The following is an 18,477-nucleotide window of genomic DNA, read 5'->3' on the forward strand; positions in this document are numbered from 1 at the left end:
GGCCATGCCACGTCACAGACTTGTTTTTTTTTTTTTTTTCATTTCTTTTTTTTCATTTATTATTGGCCCCATCTGGCGCTATTAATCATTTTCAGGTGGCCACATTTACCAGGCAATCCAACTCTCACCTATATAGTTTGACGACTATAAAAATTCATTTTTCCTTTTTTTTCCAAAGCCCACTGCAGCAGCTGAGCAGCATGTGCGGTGCAGCTGCTGAAAAGGAGAGCAGTAGTAGCAGTAGCCCGAAAGAGTGTCATATAATATAATATTAACGCGCCGGTTGTCGTCTCTCGATCGCCGACCTGTCGAAATGCGAATGATTCGAATCCAGCAGGAACTCTGCTCCGCTTCCGCTACTGACTCGCCCAGCAGGAGGAATCGTCGTCTCCTTGCTTTCATCTTCATAGTGCTCTGCTTCACTTATCTCGTCAGTTATTACGTGCTGGTCGCCAACAACAACCGAAAAGGATCAGGTACTACACGTATATACAGTCGCGGCTGAAAGTTTGTATACCTTGTGCTCAAATATACGCCTTTTTACTCTGTATTGGCGGTTAGTGATGTGAGCCCATCACAAGAGAAAGGGATTATTGTTATATAACAACCCCTTTCTCTTGGCTCACACTAACCGCCAATAGGCTACAGAGTAAAAAGGCGTATATTTGAGCACAAGGTATACAAACTTTCAGCCACGACTGATGTATATGTCCTAATAGCTCTCCGCCCGCTCAATCATTAAAGGTTTATGTTTCCATCGACAGAAAGAATCCAGCAACTCTTGATGGCCGTGATGGAAGACAATCTGTCATTTCTGACCCGGGAACCATTCGAGGGGAAATTTGAAAATGGGACCGTGCTGGGTGAACCCCATAACGTCGTGATGCCCAGCATCGTCGAATGGTACCAACTGGTGGAGCAATATGAGGAGCAGGACAAATTGCTGGCCCATGACCCATCAGCAGCAGTCTCAGCAGCGCCTTTCAAGCGAATTCTATTCTGGAATGATGTATATTACATAACGCATTTTCGTCTCGTCATTTGTCGCCATTTTCTAAATGGCTGATTTGTATCAACCGCTATGATCTTTCTCAATAATGACACGATTTTGATTGTATTGTAGTTTTTTGGTATCCCCGATTTCCGGCTGGGAGTTGGCCGCGACGCCTTCCGCAAATGGGACTGTCCCGTTTGGCAGTGCGAAACTTCGACCAATCGAACGGACGTCCACGACTACGACGCCGTCATTTTCCACATTTTCGGCTGGAACTCCAGCGACTTGCCCCAACGTCGATCGCCTCAGCAGCGCTACGTTTTCTGGAATTTAGAATCAGCAGAATGGCGAGAATATTGGGACTCGAGTTCATTGGGGAAAATCTTATTCAACTGGACGTTGACTTATCGATGGGATTCGGACATGGTGATGCCGTACGGTTATGTGAGACCCACTGGGAAGGTCCCCCTTCATCCGAGTGAGGACCAATTGAAGCAATTAATGTCCGTTCAAAAAGTGAATTATGCGGCTGGGAAGACAAAAATGGCGTCCTGGATGGTTTCCAACTGCGGAGGTCGTAGCAGTAGGCAAGAACTGGTCAGCCTACTGAAGAAATACATTCAAATCGACGTTTACGGCGAGTGTGGAAATTTCACGTGTCCGAAGAGCGAGGATGAAAACAATTCAAGCGAAGAGTGTCGGGACATGACAGGCCAAAATTACAAATTTTACATGGCCCTCGAGAATTCGCTGTGTCGTGACTACATCACCGAAAAGTATGTAGGCCTAACGTCGGCCGAAAATATCTGATTCAATTAGGCTAAATCTTAAATCTTGAATTCGATTGAATTTAAAGGTTTTTCGGGATGCTCCAACGCCCGGTGATCCCGGTCGTTTTCGGCCTTCATGATCATTACGACCAAATTGCGCCGTCGCATTCCTTCATTAACGCGGCAAAATTTGAAAATATGACGCAACTGGCCAATTACCTGATTTTACTCGACCGGAACGACACGCTGTACAACGAGTACTTTTGGTGGAAGCCTCATTTTGAATCCCGCTACAAACAAAAGGACGTTAACATTGGCATGTGTCACCTGTGCGCTTCTTTACACAACAAGAAATTGCCAGCGAAAGTTTATCCGAACATGAACCAATGGTGGGAACAACAATCAACTTGCATCAATTCACCTCCGATTTCATGACATAAATATTCCACTTTTTGCCAGCAGTTGCCAGCTGACTAAAAATAAAATCAAGTAACTTGAAACTCTCCCGTTGCAGTTGTTTGTCTAAACGTTTAATTTTGGCCTGGTTAAATTCATCGTCCAGTATTGATTACGAGCTCAACAGCAGAGGCCAACCAAAGTTGCCAGAATAAGCCAATGATGCCACTTTGCCGATGTAATATGGGCGACTGCTTCTGCTGGCGTTGTTGCCGCACCATCGCACATGCAATAGCGAGAGTGCTGCTGGAGAGTGGAGACACAGGAGTCAGTCGTTGGCCGACCGCCGAGCTAAAATGAGATCTCGGTTAGGACTTGGCGCTTATTCAAATTGTTCTTCCCGCGAAACTTATTTCGAGTCTTCCGTCGCCGCACTGGTGACTCGACTAATTGGCCGACCCAGGAATTTCATCTTTTTGTTTTTCGTCGTTTGTGTCGGTTATTTGCTGGTCGTCAGCACCAGCCAAAATCAGCCAATCATCGACAATAGTAATCTGCTAGGCCTTTCGGAACTCAACACTTTCCTACCAGAAATAACTGAGGTAATTTAACAAAATCATTCCATTTTTCTAATTAATTTGATTAAAATTTGATTAAGGATGTTGAAACCAATCGAGAACCTAAACGAATTTTGTACTGGACGGGATATTACGATCGACCGGACATGATTTTCGGGATGGGCCAAGAGCCGTTCATCAAGGCCGGTTGCAAAGTCACCAATTGCTGGGCGACGGGCGATCGGACTCTGCTGGAACAAAGCGACGCCGTCATCTTCCACGCCGGCCAGTTCAATTTGAGCGACTTGCCGTCCAAGCGGCTGGACCACCAGCGCTACATTTTCTACCTGTTTGAAACCCTGCCGCTGGCCCGTGACTACGCCGTTTACTTCTCCAGGGCCGTCGACAATTACTTCAACTGGACCATGACGCACCGCAGAGATTCCGACGTCTACTGCGCCGAACCGTACGGCAAAATCCGCCGGAAAGCCTCGTCACCTCTGCTGGAACAACTTCCGCCGGCTCTGCCGCCGGGCCAACGGCCCATCGCTCCGGCCAAACTGATGGAACACGTCACCAATCACCCGCGACTGGCCAAAAAGGACAAACTGCTGGCCTGGTTCTGCTCCAATCAGAAAACGCACGGGCGGAGGGAGGATTACATCGGCGAGCTGGGCAAGTACATGGCCGTCGACGTGTACGGCAATTGCGGCAATTTGACGTGTCTGCCCAAGAACAGCGACAGGTGCAACAACTTGCTGGACGAGTACAAATTCTACCTGTCGGCCGAGAATTCCCTGTGCGCCGATTACGTCAGCGAGAAATTCTACCGGGCCCTGAAAACGGACATAATTCCGGTGGTGTACGGCGGTGCGGATTACGCCGCCTACGCTCCTCCGCATTCCTACATCCACGTCGCCGATTTCGCCTCGCCCAAACAGCTGGCCGAGTATTTGTTGTTGCTGGACAAGAACGAGGCTCTTTACCTCAAATATTTCGAGTGGAAAAAGGACTACGACGTGTTGAGGGGTCCGCTGGATGGATGGTGCGATTTGTGCGCTAAATTAAACGATCCGCAGGAGCCGGCCAAAGTTTACGAAAGTATGGCCGAGTGGTGGTACGACGACGTGCCCTGTTACCCCGGCGAATCTTTTATTAAAACTGTCCTCAATCATATTCAGTAATTTATTCCGTTGATTTCAATTTGTTGATATGCAAATTTTTGGTTTTTCTAATTTTAAAATAATAATAAAAAATGCGATATGTCTTAAGGCCTTGGTATTTTCAGGAAATATGTTTTGGAAGTCATTTGTCGAAATTAGTCATCATTATAAAGAAAATTTGTTTATTTTGTGCGGGCTTAGCACAGGAAACATTCCAGTAGACAAACTAATAAAAATGGATGCGCTTCACCTCCCTGAAGGGCAACATTTATAGTTTCCTCGAAAAATATATGTTTACCGAACGTATTAGACTTGATGACTCGACTGAAAATCAACTTTAAAAACGTACACGAATTTGATGGCCAACAATTCTTTTTTTAAAAAAGAAAATTCGTTAGTTCTCAGTTGCTAATTTGCGGGAGGTTGTCAGTTCAACATGTAGAGAACGAATAATAATACAATAGCGGATAATAAACACAAGTTACTTTACCTACCGCCGCCTTTCACGACATTCTGAGGATAAGAATTTCCTCGTGAGATATTCACCTTTTTCAAGGTTAGACCCACAGTCGCCATCTGCGACTATCTTCGTGAATAAGCCCAGCGTGAAACAATTTGAAAACGAAAATTCTATACCGCCCTTTTGAGAGAGTAATGCTCACGTTTCACATCTCCCGAAAAAAGTCTCCGATTCCCGCTGAGAACATCATGGTCTCAGCCCATCTGTCAAGTGAAAGGTATTTAGGAATTCTCCGCGATGATTCGATATAGCCTAGCATTCCTTGGCGAATCGCATTGGGAATACATTATCTTGTATACAATCAAAGTCAAAAAGTTGATTTGAATGTAAGATATTCGTGCACGGTCATTGTTCTTTTATTTCACGACCGCAACCAAAGGTAAAACATTCCCCCCTTTTCGTCTGTTATATCTCGCAGTTGTCAAGTCATCCGGTGGAGTTGGCTATAAGATTATATGGCCCCCTTGGAATGACAAAAGGTCATATTATAATAGAGGTTATAATTATATCTATAGCTACGTGATGGCCATCCTTTGCTTTTTCCACTTTCAACTTTATGCAGTTGCGTCATATCCTTTTTTAACGATTCCAACCCGCACCCGCCGGTACCACTCGTCTTCTTCTTTGGCTTCTTTGTTTCACGGTGAAATCGTTAAGAATACGCGGATAATGACAAACACACAAGAGACTCTAAAGATATAAGAGACCAACGAACCTTTTTAAAATCAGATGGCAGATTCAAGGACATTGTTTAAGAATAAGAAACGAGAGAGTTGACCGGAGTTGACTGGAACCTTTTTCTTCTTTTTGTCTTTTGGCGTCAACCGCCCAGCCGAATGATTTATTGCCCAACAGAGACGAGCAAAAAAGAAAAGGAGACGACAGTATACATATAGCTAAATCAGGCGCGGAATGACCAAAGTGACGTGTCACACACAGAGTTGCTATGTGCGCTTATACGGGTGTACATATAAAGGATTGCCAGGTAGAATGTTGCAAAGAAATTCAAATTCAACTTTGTGTTTTTCTACCTGTTTTTCTTTGATGTGAGTTGAATTCACTACTCGGACTTGTTATGGGATACCTCCGCAGGGCAATTTTTTGGTTAATACCGAGATGTCGTGAAAAGGGGCGGGGCCATTTTCCCATCAGTTGGGAATTCATTTCACGTTCGTAAACGCAGCCACACTCGCCGTCAGTGGGTGCACTTGACTCGGTTGTGATTTCAAAGTCTTTTTCTTTTGTCGTTTTCATTGTCCTCGACATCATGAAGTTCACGCGATTGAGTTTGGCGAAAAGAATTATTTTAGTGGCAATCGCAATCGTTTTCTTCCTGGCCGCTTTGATTCGTCGTGATGATGGCGGTCGTACGTCGCCACTGCCCAATCAATTCGATTCAATCAGTTTCCAGCCCATCAGAGAAACTAGGGAGGTAAGTTAACTAAATAGCCATTAAACTATAAATTACAAGTGACACGTAATTAATTTCTAGACGAGACAAGTGGAAAAGGTCCAGGTGAAAAGTGATCCAAAAATCGTCCTGTACTGGAACACATTTTACAATCAAACGGACATGACGTTCGGATTCGGACGGCAGCCGTTCGTCGACGCCGGATGTGAAATCAGCAACTGCATCGCCACCAACGACCGCAGTTTATTCAATCGCAGCGACGGGGTCATCATTCACGCCGGCGATTATTCAGAACACGACCTGCCCACTTATCGATTACCTCATCAGCGGTTCATTATGCTCCTCTTTGAAACGCTTCCAGGTGGTTACCACCTACCATTTTTCGCTCAGCCGCATTTCTACAACTGGACAATGACGCACAGGAGAGACTCGGATGTTTACCTGAGCAAATCATACGGGGCATTAAGACGGCGCAAGGATAAGGAAATCGTCAGCCAACTTCCGCCCAAATTAACGGCCGGCCAACGTCCACCGAAACCGGAAGATTTGTTCACTCGAAAATATCCGGAATTGGCCAAAAGGACAAAGTTGGTGGCCTGGTTCAATTCGCATTGCCCAACTCACAGCCAACGGGAAGATTACGTCAAGAAATTGGCCGAATTTATTCCGGTGGATATTTACGGCAAGTGCGGATCGCTCGAATGTTTGCCCTACAACGATCCTCGTTGCGATACAAAAGTCCTGGTGAATTATCGATTTTATTTGGCGGCTGAGAATTCCCTGTGCCCCGATTACGTCACTGAAAAGTTTTACCGGGCGCTGATGAACGACATCGTCCCCGTCGTTTTCGGCGGAGCCGATTACGCCCAATACGCCCCGCCCAATTCTTACGTCAACATTGCCGATTTCAAATCGCCAAAAGAACTGGCCGAGTACCTTCTCCTCCTGGCCAACAACGACGCCCTGTACATCAAATACTTCGACTGGAAAAAAGATTACGAAGTGATACGAAAACCGTTGAATGGTTGGTGCGATTTGTGCGCCAAATTAAACGATCCGACGTTGGCCAGTAAAAGTTACGCAAGTGTAGCTAAATGGTGGTACGATGATTCCCCTTGTTTGCCAGGATCGTCTTACATCACTTCACTAATCAGATCCTCATAATTTGTTCTAATTTTTAATTTCTAATTGAATTATTCCCTGTGAGTGAATATCAGTCATGCACATAATTCTAAATACACTGGTTAACATTTGCATATGTTTCTTGTACAAGTTGTAAGGCTATTGGGGTCAAAGTACGAGCTTAAAAAGGTACTGAATAAAGTTAAGTTGGAAACGGAATCTTTGGTTAACTTGGGACAGTAAAAATTCCGGAAGGGGATGTTCCCTCTCGAGAGTTGACGTAACCAATAAAATCTAGTGTGAATGCCCTTATAAGGTCACCACGAGCATCAACTGTCTTATCATCAGATCAAATTCAGTGTACCGAAAGGTGTCCAGACCAGTTCTGGGAATATAGGCCAGCAGGTATATTATTCAGGCCTATATCCTGACCTGGACAAGATATAAACAGCTTGAACCCGTCGTTAAAAGGCCATTCGAGTAAAATGTTTTCTCGCTGGCTGTTGTCTAGTTGTTTCATCCTCGTTTCCATGGCTGTTGGTAGTCGAGGAAATCACCAAGATGTTGTCCAATCTGCGACATTGGACCACGAAATCTATCCTCACCATTCAATGATGCATTCGCTACTCCACAAATTGCAAGGATATCACCCGGAACAAGATCTTCCACAAAGTAAAATTCTAGTTTTTTTATTTCAATTTAAACTCCAAATTAATTAATAATTCCAATTAGATTGGCCTGCTACCCCAAGGAAATTTGTCTACCCGATCTACTATCCGACTGGTTATTTCTATCACTTAAATCATGGGCCACCAATTTTGGTTCATAAAACTGGGCGGATTGGCAACCGTCGATTTTTCATCGCCAAATAACTTACCGGAATGGCCCCGCAGTTAACCGTCCATCCAGTTGAAATCATTATCTAGTAAATTCGTATAACTACTTTTATTCTTTTCATTGTTTTCCTTCATGAACATCCGTTTGTTCATCCTCCTTACGGTGATGGTAATAATTCAAACGGGCAGCCGTATGCATTATCTACCGCGTAATGTTTGTTTTACACGCGTGTTGAATAAAACAATAACGGCGAATTCTTGTATACAAATTAGCCCTTTTCTTCTTTTGCCTTTTAGATTTATCTATTTACTATGCCATACATGAGCTCAAACAGTGGTTAAGTATTTCACTATAAGTGGATATATCTTTTCTTTTCGGCTGCGCTCAAAACCCGAGCTAATCGCCCCTGCAACAGCTGCTGGCCAACTTTTGAGTTCCCCTTGAAAGTCTTTGGACTATAACCTTCAATGTTTCCCAAGTCAGAAATACCCTGGTGGTCGGTACCCCTTTGTTGGCTGAGAGTTCATCGCACCCATGAAAAGAAGCATTCACAAGAACAAACGGTATACTACGTCTCTCATTTCTACCTCACACGCATTTCAATTCAACATTTTAAAAATCAAAAAGGTACATTTCAATTTTGATGGAAAGAACGAAGGCTCTAGATTTGTGTGTCATCACATGTGGCCCGAAAGGAAAGAGGAGCCGGGATAGCAGGGCAATTTGCGGACCCACCATTCGGCCACGTCCTCGTAACTTTTCCTTTGCGATTGGGAATTTGGATCGTTGAGTTTGGCGCACAGGTCGCACCATCCCTTTTTGGGCGAGCGGACGACGGCGTAGTGTTTCTTCCACTGGAAATATTCCACGTACAGGGCCTCGTTGCTGGCCAGCAGCTTCAAATAGGCCGCCAAGTCCTTGGGCGAGGCGAAATCGGCCATGTTGATGAACGAGTGCGGAGGGGCGTAGTCCGTGTAATCCGCACCGCCGTAGACGATGGGCACAATGTCGTTGGTCAGGGCCCGGTAGAATTTCTCGCTGATGTAATCCGGACACAACGAATTCTCGGCCGCCAAATAGAATTTGTAATCGTCCAGCAAACTCTCGCAGCGGTGGCTGTTGCGCGGAAGACACTCCATCGTTCCGCATTTGCCGTAAATGTCCACCTGGACGAAATTGGCCAATTCCTTGACGTAATCTTCACGTTGGCTGTGCGTCGGGCAGTGGGAGGCGAACCAGGCCACCATCTTGGTCCGGTTGGCCAAATGCGGATACTTCCGGTTCAGCAGGACGGCCGGATTGGCCGGAAGAGTGTCGGGTGGCAATTCATCCGGCAACTGGGCGGGAAGGGTCCAATATTTGGGGGCAATGGCGCCGTAAGGTTCGGCCACGTAAACGTCCGAGTCCCTCCGGTGTGTCATCGTCCAGTTGAAATAATGCGGAGTGTATTGGCTCGAGGGCAAACATTTCCCGACGCAAGGGACGGACGTGTTGGGAATCGTCTCGTACAGGAAGAAAATGAAGCGCTGGTGCGGATGCCGATGAGCCGGAAGGTCTCGACTGTTGACCTGCAGCGCGTGAAAGATGACGGCGTCGCTTTGATTGAGAAGTTTCCGATCGGCAGTTGCAATGCAATTCGTCACTTTGCATCCGAATTTAATGAACGGATCCTGTCCCAATCCGACTGTGAAATCTGTCCGGTTGTAGTATGGCGTCCAGTATAAAATCGTTTTCGGTGGCGATTCCGGTTCTTTCTTTGCAGCCACCATTTCCTGCTGCACCTGGATATCCTCCTAATTAAAATTGACAGTTTTAGACAATAAATGAATTGATTGAAACTAGTCGAGATTTACCTGCAAAATGTCATTGGTTTGAACGACGCTGTTGTCGTCGTTGCTTCTCGAAACAAACCCAATGGCCGTTACGACTAGGTAACACATTGCCAGGCAACCGACAAAGTTGAAAATGGATGAGAATCTCGTCGGGATGGACCGCAATGCTACCGCCCAGATCCGATGCAATATCACATCCGGGGACGGATTCATTTTCATTTTACTTTTACTCATTTTTTTCCCCTTTCGTGAGCTTCTGACGTCGCCAACGCCAAGACGAGACTAACTCTCGTGTGCTTTTCACTGTTCCTTTCTGATATTTCAGCCAAGGGAAAAGAAAAAAAGAGTAAAGCCCTGAAGCTATTGCTTTCACGCAACGCACGCCCAGTCTCAACAACACCCGGGACTGTAAAATAAAATAAAACAGGTATTATTCCCACCCCTCTTAATCCCAGTACTCGACTATTGCAAAAGTCCTTTTATTGGAATTCACAAATGAGTGTCTAGAAATAGACAAAAATCCAAAATAAACTCAAATAATAAGGGGCCGTTAACTTGACACAAGTTTTAAACCAAAAAATAGGAGACGCTTCCAACGGCTGACTTGAGGAACACGGGAATGTAAAAATAAGGACGGAATAAACGTGAAGAAATGAATCTCTACGATACTTTAGTAAGGCTGGAAGAGATAATCAGTGTCTGCAGTAGGAGCCGGAGTGGTCTGAAGATCGGTGTATGAATCATTCGTAGAATTCACCGGTTCTTCTTCGTGACTGGCATCGAAAGTAGATGGAGCTGAAAGACTGCGGTCCAAGGACTTGTCGGGTTTGAATGCCTGGCTGTTGACCACACACGACAAATAGTTGAGGTCACTTTCATCGGCTAAGCGGATCTTGAGGACCTGGAACAGCCCATTGTCCGATATGAAGCGGCCAACAACCCTAAAGATAAAAGAAATTATACAAACTGACATTTCAAAAATATTTGTTAGTAATTACCTGACGCACTGTCCAATAGAAAAGATTGGCTGGCGATGCTCGGATGTGTAGACTACGCATTCCATCAGCTCTTTCACCAACGGTTCAGCGTTAGAATTCCACTGCTTCAAGTTGCAAAGGACAAACTGATCCTCAATTTTCAGTTTCTCATCCACCACATTGCTTCTTCCATCGATGATTCCTAGTATTTATTAAAAATTAAACGGTACACATTGTTATTGGGTTTGGATTCAAAGGCTATTACCAACAGTCCCGTAGACAGGCGGAATCTTGTGGCGAGCTGAACGCCATTTGACGAGCTGTGGGATAGTACCGACTAGCGCACGGTCACGTTCAACTTTGCCCTTGTACGCAAATTCTTTCTTAATCACCTCCACCTGTGACTGTTGGGTCAGTTGCGTCTTGTTCGTTTGCATTTGATTCGGTTTTCCTTTTGTTTCTGGTTGGAATTTCTGCTGCTGCTGCTTCAATGGAATCGTGTGGGGCTTCTTTTGTACAGGCTTATCTGTGCGGTGATTTGCTGGTTTCGGTGCTGGTAGCAAAGCCATTGGCTGATTCTGGCGACGAGGAACTTTAGCGAATCCATTGTTCTTCACATTTTTCTGAGACTGCTGGGAAGTTATTGATCCCGCATTGAAAGCAGTATTGGCGTTACCTGTTATTCAAAGTTCATTTTAATTATTATTAGTTAAGTGCTATTTTAGATGTAATTGTGCTGAACCACGTTTTTGACTAGCTGCAACTTTTGGCTGTCGAACAACTTGGGGAGCAGTGGCTGCGGTCCTCTGTAGAAATCGAGCGGTGTGGTCGACCTGAGCAAATTGGGGTGGATAGTTGTTCTGGGAAATCATCTGAGATTGGGCAGCCCTCTCATTTAAATACTGGCTGTTGATTTTGAACGAAAAATAGTAAAGGAAATGTCACACAATCTTATTAGCGTTCATACTGAATAATATATAGAATAACTTACAAGTAATCTGACTCTGTCCATGTCTGGGAGTTTAACTCCTGCATCGAATTCTGAACACCAAAGTAATTGGAAAACTCTTCATTCATGTACGGCTGCTGGTAATCCTCAGTATGGTGCTGGTAAACAGGTTGATACATTGGGGCTCTGTTGCTGCAAAAATCAGATTCACGTAACTTGCTGCCCAATTTCAAGTTAATCACCACTCATATTGTATGATTATTTATACCGAAAACTGATTCCTGGGGCTACATATCGATATGCGAGACCATGTGGATTGTTATTGTTGTTGGGCATGTAGTTGAGATTAAGAACAGGACGTACCATTCTTGGTTGGGAATTTGCCATTCCTGGCATTCCCATTCTAACGTTAACGTTATCTAAACGAGCCATGAATTTATGAAATAACAATTCGTGAATAGAATAGACTTCATTCAACAAATACTTACTCTGCATATTCCAATTGTTATTATTTCTTTTGAAAACTATAAACACGACCTAACCGGCTAACCCGCCGAAAAACAACTACCACGTTGAAAAGCAGACAGATTTTATTTTTACTTCTCAACCCCTTTTTTTCTCTTCCCCCTTTTCGAACACGGACAAACATTGGCGACGGCGCAAATTTTTAAAAATTAAAAATTATTATTAACCCACTGATTTTTTAATTAAAATTATTTCTTAATTTGGTGCTTCAAACAGAAAATGTAAACATTTATTTTCCGTTCAGAGGCTAAGCCTAATATAACAGTCAGCCTTGTATTGGCAGATCCACTTTTTAGATAAAATATGTACAGGTCAACAAAACACACGGCGATTAGTATCCAGCATAGAAATAAGGGGTCTTGTACTGTTCGTAGGCAGAAACTTCCGTATGAGTGGGATCTCGCTCGAGCCCAACGTAATCGAGCTCCAACCTGAAAGGTCCGTTGATCTTGTCTGCAGCAGTAATGCCAAAACTTGTTATTCTATTGAGAGGAACAGCCTGCTGATGATCTTGAACACGACCTTTGCTGGTCATGAAAAATTTGGAGAATGGTATCTGCACACAAAAGAAGCATTAAATGATGTTCACATAGGGAAATATTTTGGAGAAAGCTTACTTTAGAGACCTGCCAATGAGGGCCACCTCTGGTGTATAGAGCAAAATGAAACTGATCATTCCAATTGATATCGAAATAGCCTGCAGAGCCTAAGTTAATCATGTAACTTCTTCCATCACCCCTAACTCTCAGAACAAGATGGGTATAGGCACTCCAGTCGTGGAAAGAATCACGCTTGAATGATTTCAGGGGTCGAATTGATTTTATGTTACAGTAGCCAGCATTTTTAACTTTTCCATCCTTGACTAGCTGTGTTGAAAGATTCCCACTGAAAAGTCCCTTGCCTACAGGACTGACACCAAATGAGCAGGTACTGTGACCTTCATTATGATCACTATCAGCCGTTACAACCCAATCATCAAAATTGGTATTTTGGTTAAAAAACCATTGGGCATCCACTTCCCCTAGAATAAATTACAGATGTCATAACAACACAAATAAAAAATAACTGAAAAGGATTACCAGGAAGAGGCATTGCCATGATAGGATCCATCATAACCCCATCCTTGACTTCGGCAGTCCAATTTCTTATTTCCTGTTTGAGCTCTTTCAAACCATCTCGTATGGACTCTCTGGTAGACGTCTTCTTCTGGGTTTTGTCTACATATCCGCTTTTTCTGTATTCGTGAAAAGATGTGGACGGTACAAATACTCCGGGAAAGTCCAGCCTAGTTTTATCAATGTAAAGTGCTAATAATATTCTTAGGAAACGAAACGTTACATTTTGCTTTTACCCTCGAACACACGTAGAAGGAACAAGTAATTTGTTTGCAATAAATCTGTGCATTTCGTTTTGCAATTTTCGGAGCACAAATAAATGTAAACAAGGTAAACATCGGCAGCTAGCGCAGCAGCTACGAAGTTGTCAAGCATTAAAGACAATTAAATATTTAAAATAAAAATGATTTTCTTTCTTCATAAAATTACCATGAAGTAAATTATTTAATCGAATATATTTAAGAACTTTATGAAATAAATATAAATCCGTGTTTTTTCCCCCCGCAACCCTGCCCCCACGAGTCCGTTGCTAGGGGTGATCAGAAAAATTAGTGAATACATTTTATACACACACACACACGGTGCTCTCGTATTGAAAACACTACGATCACATCTAATCAGAAAAGATATCTCGCGAGCCTTTTTGAGCGAACTATTCGCTGAATAAGAGATACATTTTTAATGATCAAAACAATTTGAGGGCCTTAAATTGCGGTGATAGAAATGAGCAATCGTGTAGTAGGACGGCCTCAGAGGATTTACTTACAGACACCGGAAAATGGCACACTTTTACTTGGGCTACAGGTATCACGCCGCGACCATTTCTTGAAATCCATTTTGTCTTTAAAATCTGCAAGAATTTAAATGAATTTTGTCACAACTGTGTTTTTCATTTAGGATTTCTCTGATAACAACAACCATTCAGAAGTCTGTATTGTACAAGGCCATGAGGTTTATGTCCTGGCTGATGGTGATGGCTCCAGTTGTGATGAAAGGAATGAATTGTGTCCGGTAAGCCATCTAGAACTTCGGGTTATTGAAGACGGGGATGGCGAGGATGGCCACAAGGGTCCTACTCAGGATGAAGAACTAACTTCACTCTCTTGGCTACAAAACACCAATCTCCTTCAGAGTATGTTTATTTTCCTTTTACAATTGGGAATCTTCAATAATATACAGAATTTATCCAGGCATCAACCTGAAAGCAGCAGCTGAACAGAAGAAAATTATTTTGGAGAAGAAACCGTCAGCAGTTGTTAAGCCAATTGAACCTGCAAATCTTCCACTAGAGAGTGATGAAACTGAAAGCAGTTGGGATGGTAGCAATCTCAGTTACACGGATGTTTCCCCATCTCAGTCGTCACAACCGCTAAACCAGGCAGCATTGCAGCATTCGAATAACGGCGACGAATCCTCCAGCAAGCCACCCCACTCCTTCTCTACCTTAATATTTTTAGCCATAGAATCATCGTCCACCAAAGCCCTGCCTGTTCGTGATATCTACTCGTGGATAACTCAACATTTTCCTTATTATCGAAGTGCACCACTCGGTTGGAAAAATTCTGTACGACATAATTTATCGCTCAACAAATGTTTCTATAAAGTCGAGTGTGGTCTGGTGAGTTTTTTTTAAATGATTGAACATTATATTTTAGTGCAACTAACTTGATTTTATTCTTTATAAACAGAATTTGAGTAAAGGATCGTTTTGGATGGTTGATCCTCTGCATCGACCCCAATTGATTCAGTCTCTTTGCAAAGTTTCCTACATCAAAGCAGACCTGATTCAAGAACTGATGAAAGAAACAACTCCACCTGTCAATTTGATAGCCAATTTGCCAATCAAGACAAAGGATCTTCCAGAGCTGCAAGAGAGCGCTGTTAAACAAACGTACAAAACAGTTTCTCCGCCTTCTTCTTCGTCGTCGTCCTCCGTTCGTTCAAGCGCTAATCTGCCTGATCCTAAACTCTTCCCCTTTCTGAGTCGTCGTCTAGCCTTCAACACGATAGCAGATCCTGACGTAGAAGTGAACGCAGCCAAAGCCATGTTGTCGTTGGGACAAAGTCATCTCATGAACAATAACCATGTCGAATCAGATTGTGGAGGTATCAAATTCTGTTCATAATCTATTTTAAAACTGTAAGTAATTGCCCCTTTTCTTTTACAGGAACCAACGAATCATCGAGTAGTCAATCGTCTCCTTCTGATGATCACACGTACAGTTTCAGTCCTCGGCCTGTTGCCAAACCCTTACCGCGAAAGCTTCATCCTCCTTTGAAAAGGGAACGGCCTATTGAACAGAAACTGGCCGAGCACGTTCCGGACATGGTTCGTGAACTTGAAATCAGTAGCACTGAAGCCGTCTCTAACGACAGTAGTCAATCTCCCAAGCCTGCCAAGCTAAATCGAGCTTCAGCTTCAGCTAAATCGACCAATACATCAAATGGACTTGGTCGTGGCAGAGGTCGAGGCCGTGGTCGTGGCAGGGGCCGCGCTAAATGTAGATAAAATCGGGCCTTTCTTTTTAATTTCACTACCACACTCTATTCACTCTCTTTGGCACTCAGCAATATTTAAAATAAAAGATAAATTTAGGTTGAAAAATAGTTAAAAGAAGAAAAAAAATACGATTCGGGAATGGTAGTCTAACGTTTGTGAATGTTTGTTTGATTTATATCACTTGGACTCGGCCAACGCAGGGGTTTCTGTCGCGTTGTAATGAAGGATAAGCTGTCTTATCTTCCCTATGCATCAACCGTGCAGAAATAACATATGCGTCGCGTTTGAAAGTTTTGCGTGTTTTCCTGTTTTGGGCTTATATAGTTGGTTTTCGACTAGTCTTCCTTGTTATTACTTGATGAAAAATGCTCCTTATTATATATACAGAAATATACGATAGAGACATTTTGGCCAATTTAAAATATTCCATTAAAGTTCACACAGGATTTAAATGAGAATGCGGTACATCAAGGTAAAAATCTGTTTTTCTTTTTATTGCGCGTTAAATTGGTGTGTACACTAGCGCCAAGATGTTAAGAGTGTTCGGGCCGAAAACTTTTTAGCAGACGCTTTTTGTTTTGTTGCAAAAAAAAGTCTCACGTGTTTCAACTTTCCGTTGTTAAATTTCGAGTATTTATTATTTCTTTGGACGTTATCGTGTTAGATCATGTCAACAGGTACTTGTAAAGATAAACCAATGCCAAGTGGTCTTGGCAACTAAATGTCCGTATAGAATAATAGAACTAAATTTCTTTCATTTTTGGTTTCAAGGTGCACTTGAGGACATGTACGAAATAGAAAGAGTACTTTCGTGGATTCAAGAACTGGATTTGAAAAAAATTGCTTTACAGTTCCCAGACGAACTGCTAAAAGATGCTCCTGATGTAGCACTTAAAATAGAGTTGTCTTCCAAAATCGAAGTCCACATTCTAGGCGATACCTCCTATGGCAGGTAAAATTATCTCATATTTTATCTTCATTTATTAAACTGGTTATTTTTAAATGGCAGTTGTTGTGCGGATGTTCAGGCTGCCTCCTGTCTTGGTGCACAGGTAATTAAAAAATAACAGATTCTCTATTGTAAGAAGCTCGATTAGCTATATTACAGCAGTTTTAGCTTATTGGGAATAGTGCATTTGTTTCAAACTTTTTACATTATTGCAGGGTCTTATACATTTTGGACCAGCATGTCTATCTCAGCAAGAAAAACTACCAGTCCTGTACATTTTTGAAAAGGTTGTCATTGAAGTCAACCCATTCCTTACTGCAATTGCCACTGTTCTCCCAGAACAGGAAAATTATATAATTGCTTCTGATCTTAAATATAATCAGTCTACAGGTATGTTTATTTTCTTATTCTTCCTACTTTTGTACCAGATGAAAGTTTAAAATCATATCAATTTATTGCAGAAAGAATAGTGACTGAACTATTGGCACTCAAGAAAACTGTGTTGTATCTCGAACCAAATGTTGTTTCCCAACGTCTGCCATCAACAGAACATTTAACAGTATCGGGACGTTCGTGCCATCAGTTACTCCCACCCCAAACCCCACTGGAAAACTTTGTAGTGGTGTATATTGGAGAAGAAGGACTAACATTGACAAATCTTATGTTCGTCCTTAACAAGTGCACGTTCTATACTTACAATCCTATCGATAGCTCTTTAAAAAAAGAGTGCTTCAACGTGAATCAACAACTGCGAAGACGCTACTTCCTGACACAGAAAGCCAAAGATGCGCAATTAGTTGGTATCCTTGTGGCTACGCTAGGTGTGGCTGATCATTTAAAGATAATCGAACACATAAAAGTACTTGCCAAAAATGAAGGGAAAAAGTAAGTCGTTTTAAATAATAATCATTTTTGATTTTTCATATGTTCCGTCTCTGTCCATTGTTAACTTCTCATTGTTTTATGAATAGATGTTACACGTTCGTCGTAGGAAAGTTGAATCCAAACAAGTTAGCCAATTTTCCAGAAATTGATGTTTTTGTCGCAGTCGCATGTCCGGAGAATTCACTAATAAATGATAAAGAGTTTTATCGACCAGTCATCACACCATACGAATTTGAGGTAAACAGTGTTTTAGGAGATAGTTAAGCTTTCCTTAATATTTGTGTTGATGTTTCAGGTTGCCGTTAACAGTGCACGCTCTTGGACTGGAGATTACATTACAGATTTCAGGCAACTTCTCCCAGGTACTTCAGATGATTTAATTTCTGACCATTGGTATTTGTACTTCTTAATGAATATTTTGTAATTCTTTTTCATGTAAAGATGGGGGTGGTTTCGTACCACTCGAAAGCGTTCATAGAGAGCAAGAAACAGATGTTTCGCTCATCTCAGGACAATTAAATCGTGTTGGGTTGGACTGTAATGAAGAAAGTGTCTCCAATAGCTCTGGAGATATTTGTCTCAGGGATCAGAATCAAAGCGTACTTCCCGTCGGTAGTGCATTCCTGAAGCAGCGTGAATGGAGCGGTCTTGAGCCTCACGTTGGCGAAACCCCAGTTAGGATTGCTCACCTAGGAAGAAAAGGATTGGCTGCCAGCTATAGTGGTGAAGGCGAAAAGGTTATTAATCAAGACAACACTCTGGATAAATCTGAAGTGCCACAATGAAATGTAACTAATCATGGATTGTACAGATTTTCTAAGCTAAATCTAATTGATCCTATACATGTTGATTTTTTACATGACACTGTTATCATTTCGCATTCTATCACATTGAAAATAATTGGAGAGATTTTCTATTGAGGTGCAAAATTTGTGTGTGATCCGAATTAGGAGACGTTCACATACTACGCAGTAT

General features: G+C 42.7%; 7 protein-coding genes and 1 long non-coding RNA gene across 8 annotated transcripts; 6 read left to right on the top strand and 2 right to left on the bottom strand.

The window, feature by feature from the left end:
* Positions 1–106: 106 nt before the first annotated feature.
* Positions 107–2,267, top strand: LOC124204038 (alpha-(1,3)-fucosyltransferase C-like). Its single transcript, XM_046601045.1, has 4 exons — positions 107–476; positions 765–1,009; positions 1,124–1,770; positions 1,851–2,267. The coding sequence occupies exons 1-4, from the start codon at positions 314–316 to the stop codon at positions 2,197–2,199; spliced, it is 1,404 nt and encodes a 467-aa protein (XP_046457001.1). The 5' UTR covers positions 107–313; the 3' UTR covers positions 2,200–2,267.
* Positions 2,268–2,459: 192 nt separating this feature from the next.
* On the top strand, positions 2,460–4,369 carry LOC124204040 (alpha-(1,3)-fucosyltransferase C-like). Its single transcript, XM_046601047.1, has 2 exons — positions 2,460–2,762; positions 2,819–4,369. The coding sequence occupies exons 1-2, from the start codon at positions 2,517–2,519 to the stop codon at positions 3,899–3,901; spliced, it is 1,329 nt and encodes a 442-aa protein (XP_046457003.1). The 5' UTR covers positions 2,460–2,516; the 3' UTR covers positions 3,902–4,369.
* Positions 4,370–5,555: 1,186 nt separating this feature from the next.
* LOC124204042 (alpha-(1,3)-fucosyltransferase C-like) lies at positions 5,556–7,064 on the top strand. Its single transcript, XM_046601049.1, has 2 exons — positions 5,556–5,832; positions 5,893–7,064. The coding sequence occupies exons 1-2, from the start codon at positions 5,668–5,670 to the stop codon at positions 6,973–6,975; spliced, it is 1,248 nt and encodes a 415-aa protein (XP_046457005.1). The 5' UTR covers positions 5,556–5,667; the 3' UTR covers positions 6,976–7,064.
* A 341-nt stretch (positions 7,065–7,405) lies between these two features.
* Positions 7,406–8,034, top strand: LOC124205376. The gene is made up of 2 exons (XR_006879295.1): positions 7,406–7,605; positions 7,666–8,034. It is a non-coding gene; the product is annotated as an uncharacterized LOC124205376 (long non-coding RNA).
* LOC124205372 (alpha-(1,3)-fucosyltransferase C-like) lies at positions 8,008–9,960 on the bottom strand. Its single transcript, XM_046602767.1, has 2 exons — positions 9,624–9,960; positions 8,008–9,563 (listed from the first exon to the last, which is right to left on the bottom strand). The coding sequence occupies exons 1-2, from the start codon at positions 9,834–9,836 to the stop codon at positions 8,448–8,450; spliced, it is 1,329 nt and encodes a 442-aa protein (XP_046458723.1). The 5' UTR covers positions 9,837–9,960; the 3' UTR covers positions 8,008–8,447.
* A 105-nt stretch (positions 9,961–10,065) lies between these two features.
* Positions 10,066–13,553, bottom strand: LOC124205374. The gene is made up of 10 exons (XM_046602789.1): positions 13,405–13,553; positions 13,133–13,338; positions 12,671–13,074; positions 12,395–12,609; positions 11,797–11,949; positions 11,571–11,720; positions 11,322–11,485; positions 10,845–11,255; positions 10,601–10,781; positions 10,066–10,543 (listed from the first exon to the last, which is right to left on the bottom strand). The coding sequence occupies exons 1-10, from the start codon at positions 13,455–13,457 to the stop codon at positions 10,273–10,275; spliced, it is 2,208 nt and encodes a 735-aa protein (XP_046458745.1). The 5' UTR covers positions 13,458–13,553; the 3' UTR covers positions 10,066–10,272.
* Positions 13,554–13,706: 153 nt separating this feature from the next.
* LOC124205369 (forkhead box protein N3-like) lies at positions 13,707–16,090 on the top strand. Its single transcript, XM_046602765.1, has 5 exons — positions 13,707–13,972; positions 14,066–14,300; positions 14,359–14,786; positions 14,857–15,274; positions 15,337–16,090. The coding sequence occupies exons 1-5, from the start codon at positions 13,892–13,894 to the stop codon at positions 15,675–15,677; spliced, it is 1,503 nt and encodes a 500-aa protein (XP_046458721.1). The 5' UTR covers positions 13,707–13,891; the 3' UTR covers positions 15,678–16,090.
* Positions 16,091–16,238: 148 nt separating this feature from the next.
* On the top strand, positions 16,239–18,364 carry LOC124205370 (2-(3-amino-3-carboxypropyl)histidine synthase subunit 2-like). The gene is made up of 8 exons (XM_046602766.1): positions 16,239–16,345; positions 16,440–16,620; positions 16,678–16,720; positions 16,833–17,007; positions 17,079–17,502; positions 17,589–17,739; positions 17,798–17,864; positions 17,944–18,364. The coding sequence occupies exons 1-8, from the start codon at positions 16,336–16,338 to the stop codon at positions 18,285–18,287; spliced, it is 1,395 nt and encodes a 464-aa protein (XP_046458722.1). The 5' UTR covers positions 16,239–16,335; the 3' UTR covers positions 18,288–18,364.
* Positions 18,365–18,477: the final 113 nt, after the last annotated feature.

This window comes from Daphnia pulex, chromosome 10 (genome assembly GCF_021134715.1).
Source record: "Daphnia pulex isolate KAP4 chromosome 10, ASM2113471v1".
Classification (NCBI taxonomy): domain Eukaryota; kingdom Metazoa; phylum Arthropoda; class Branchiopoda; order Diplostraca; family Daphniidae; genus Daphnia; species Daphnia pulex.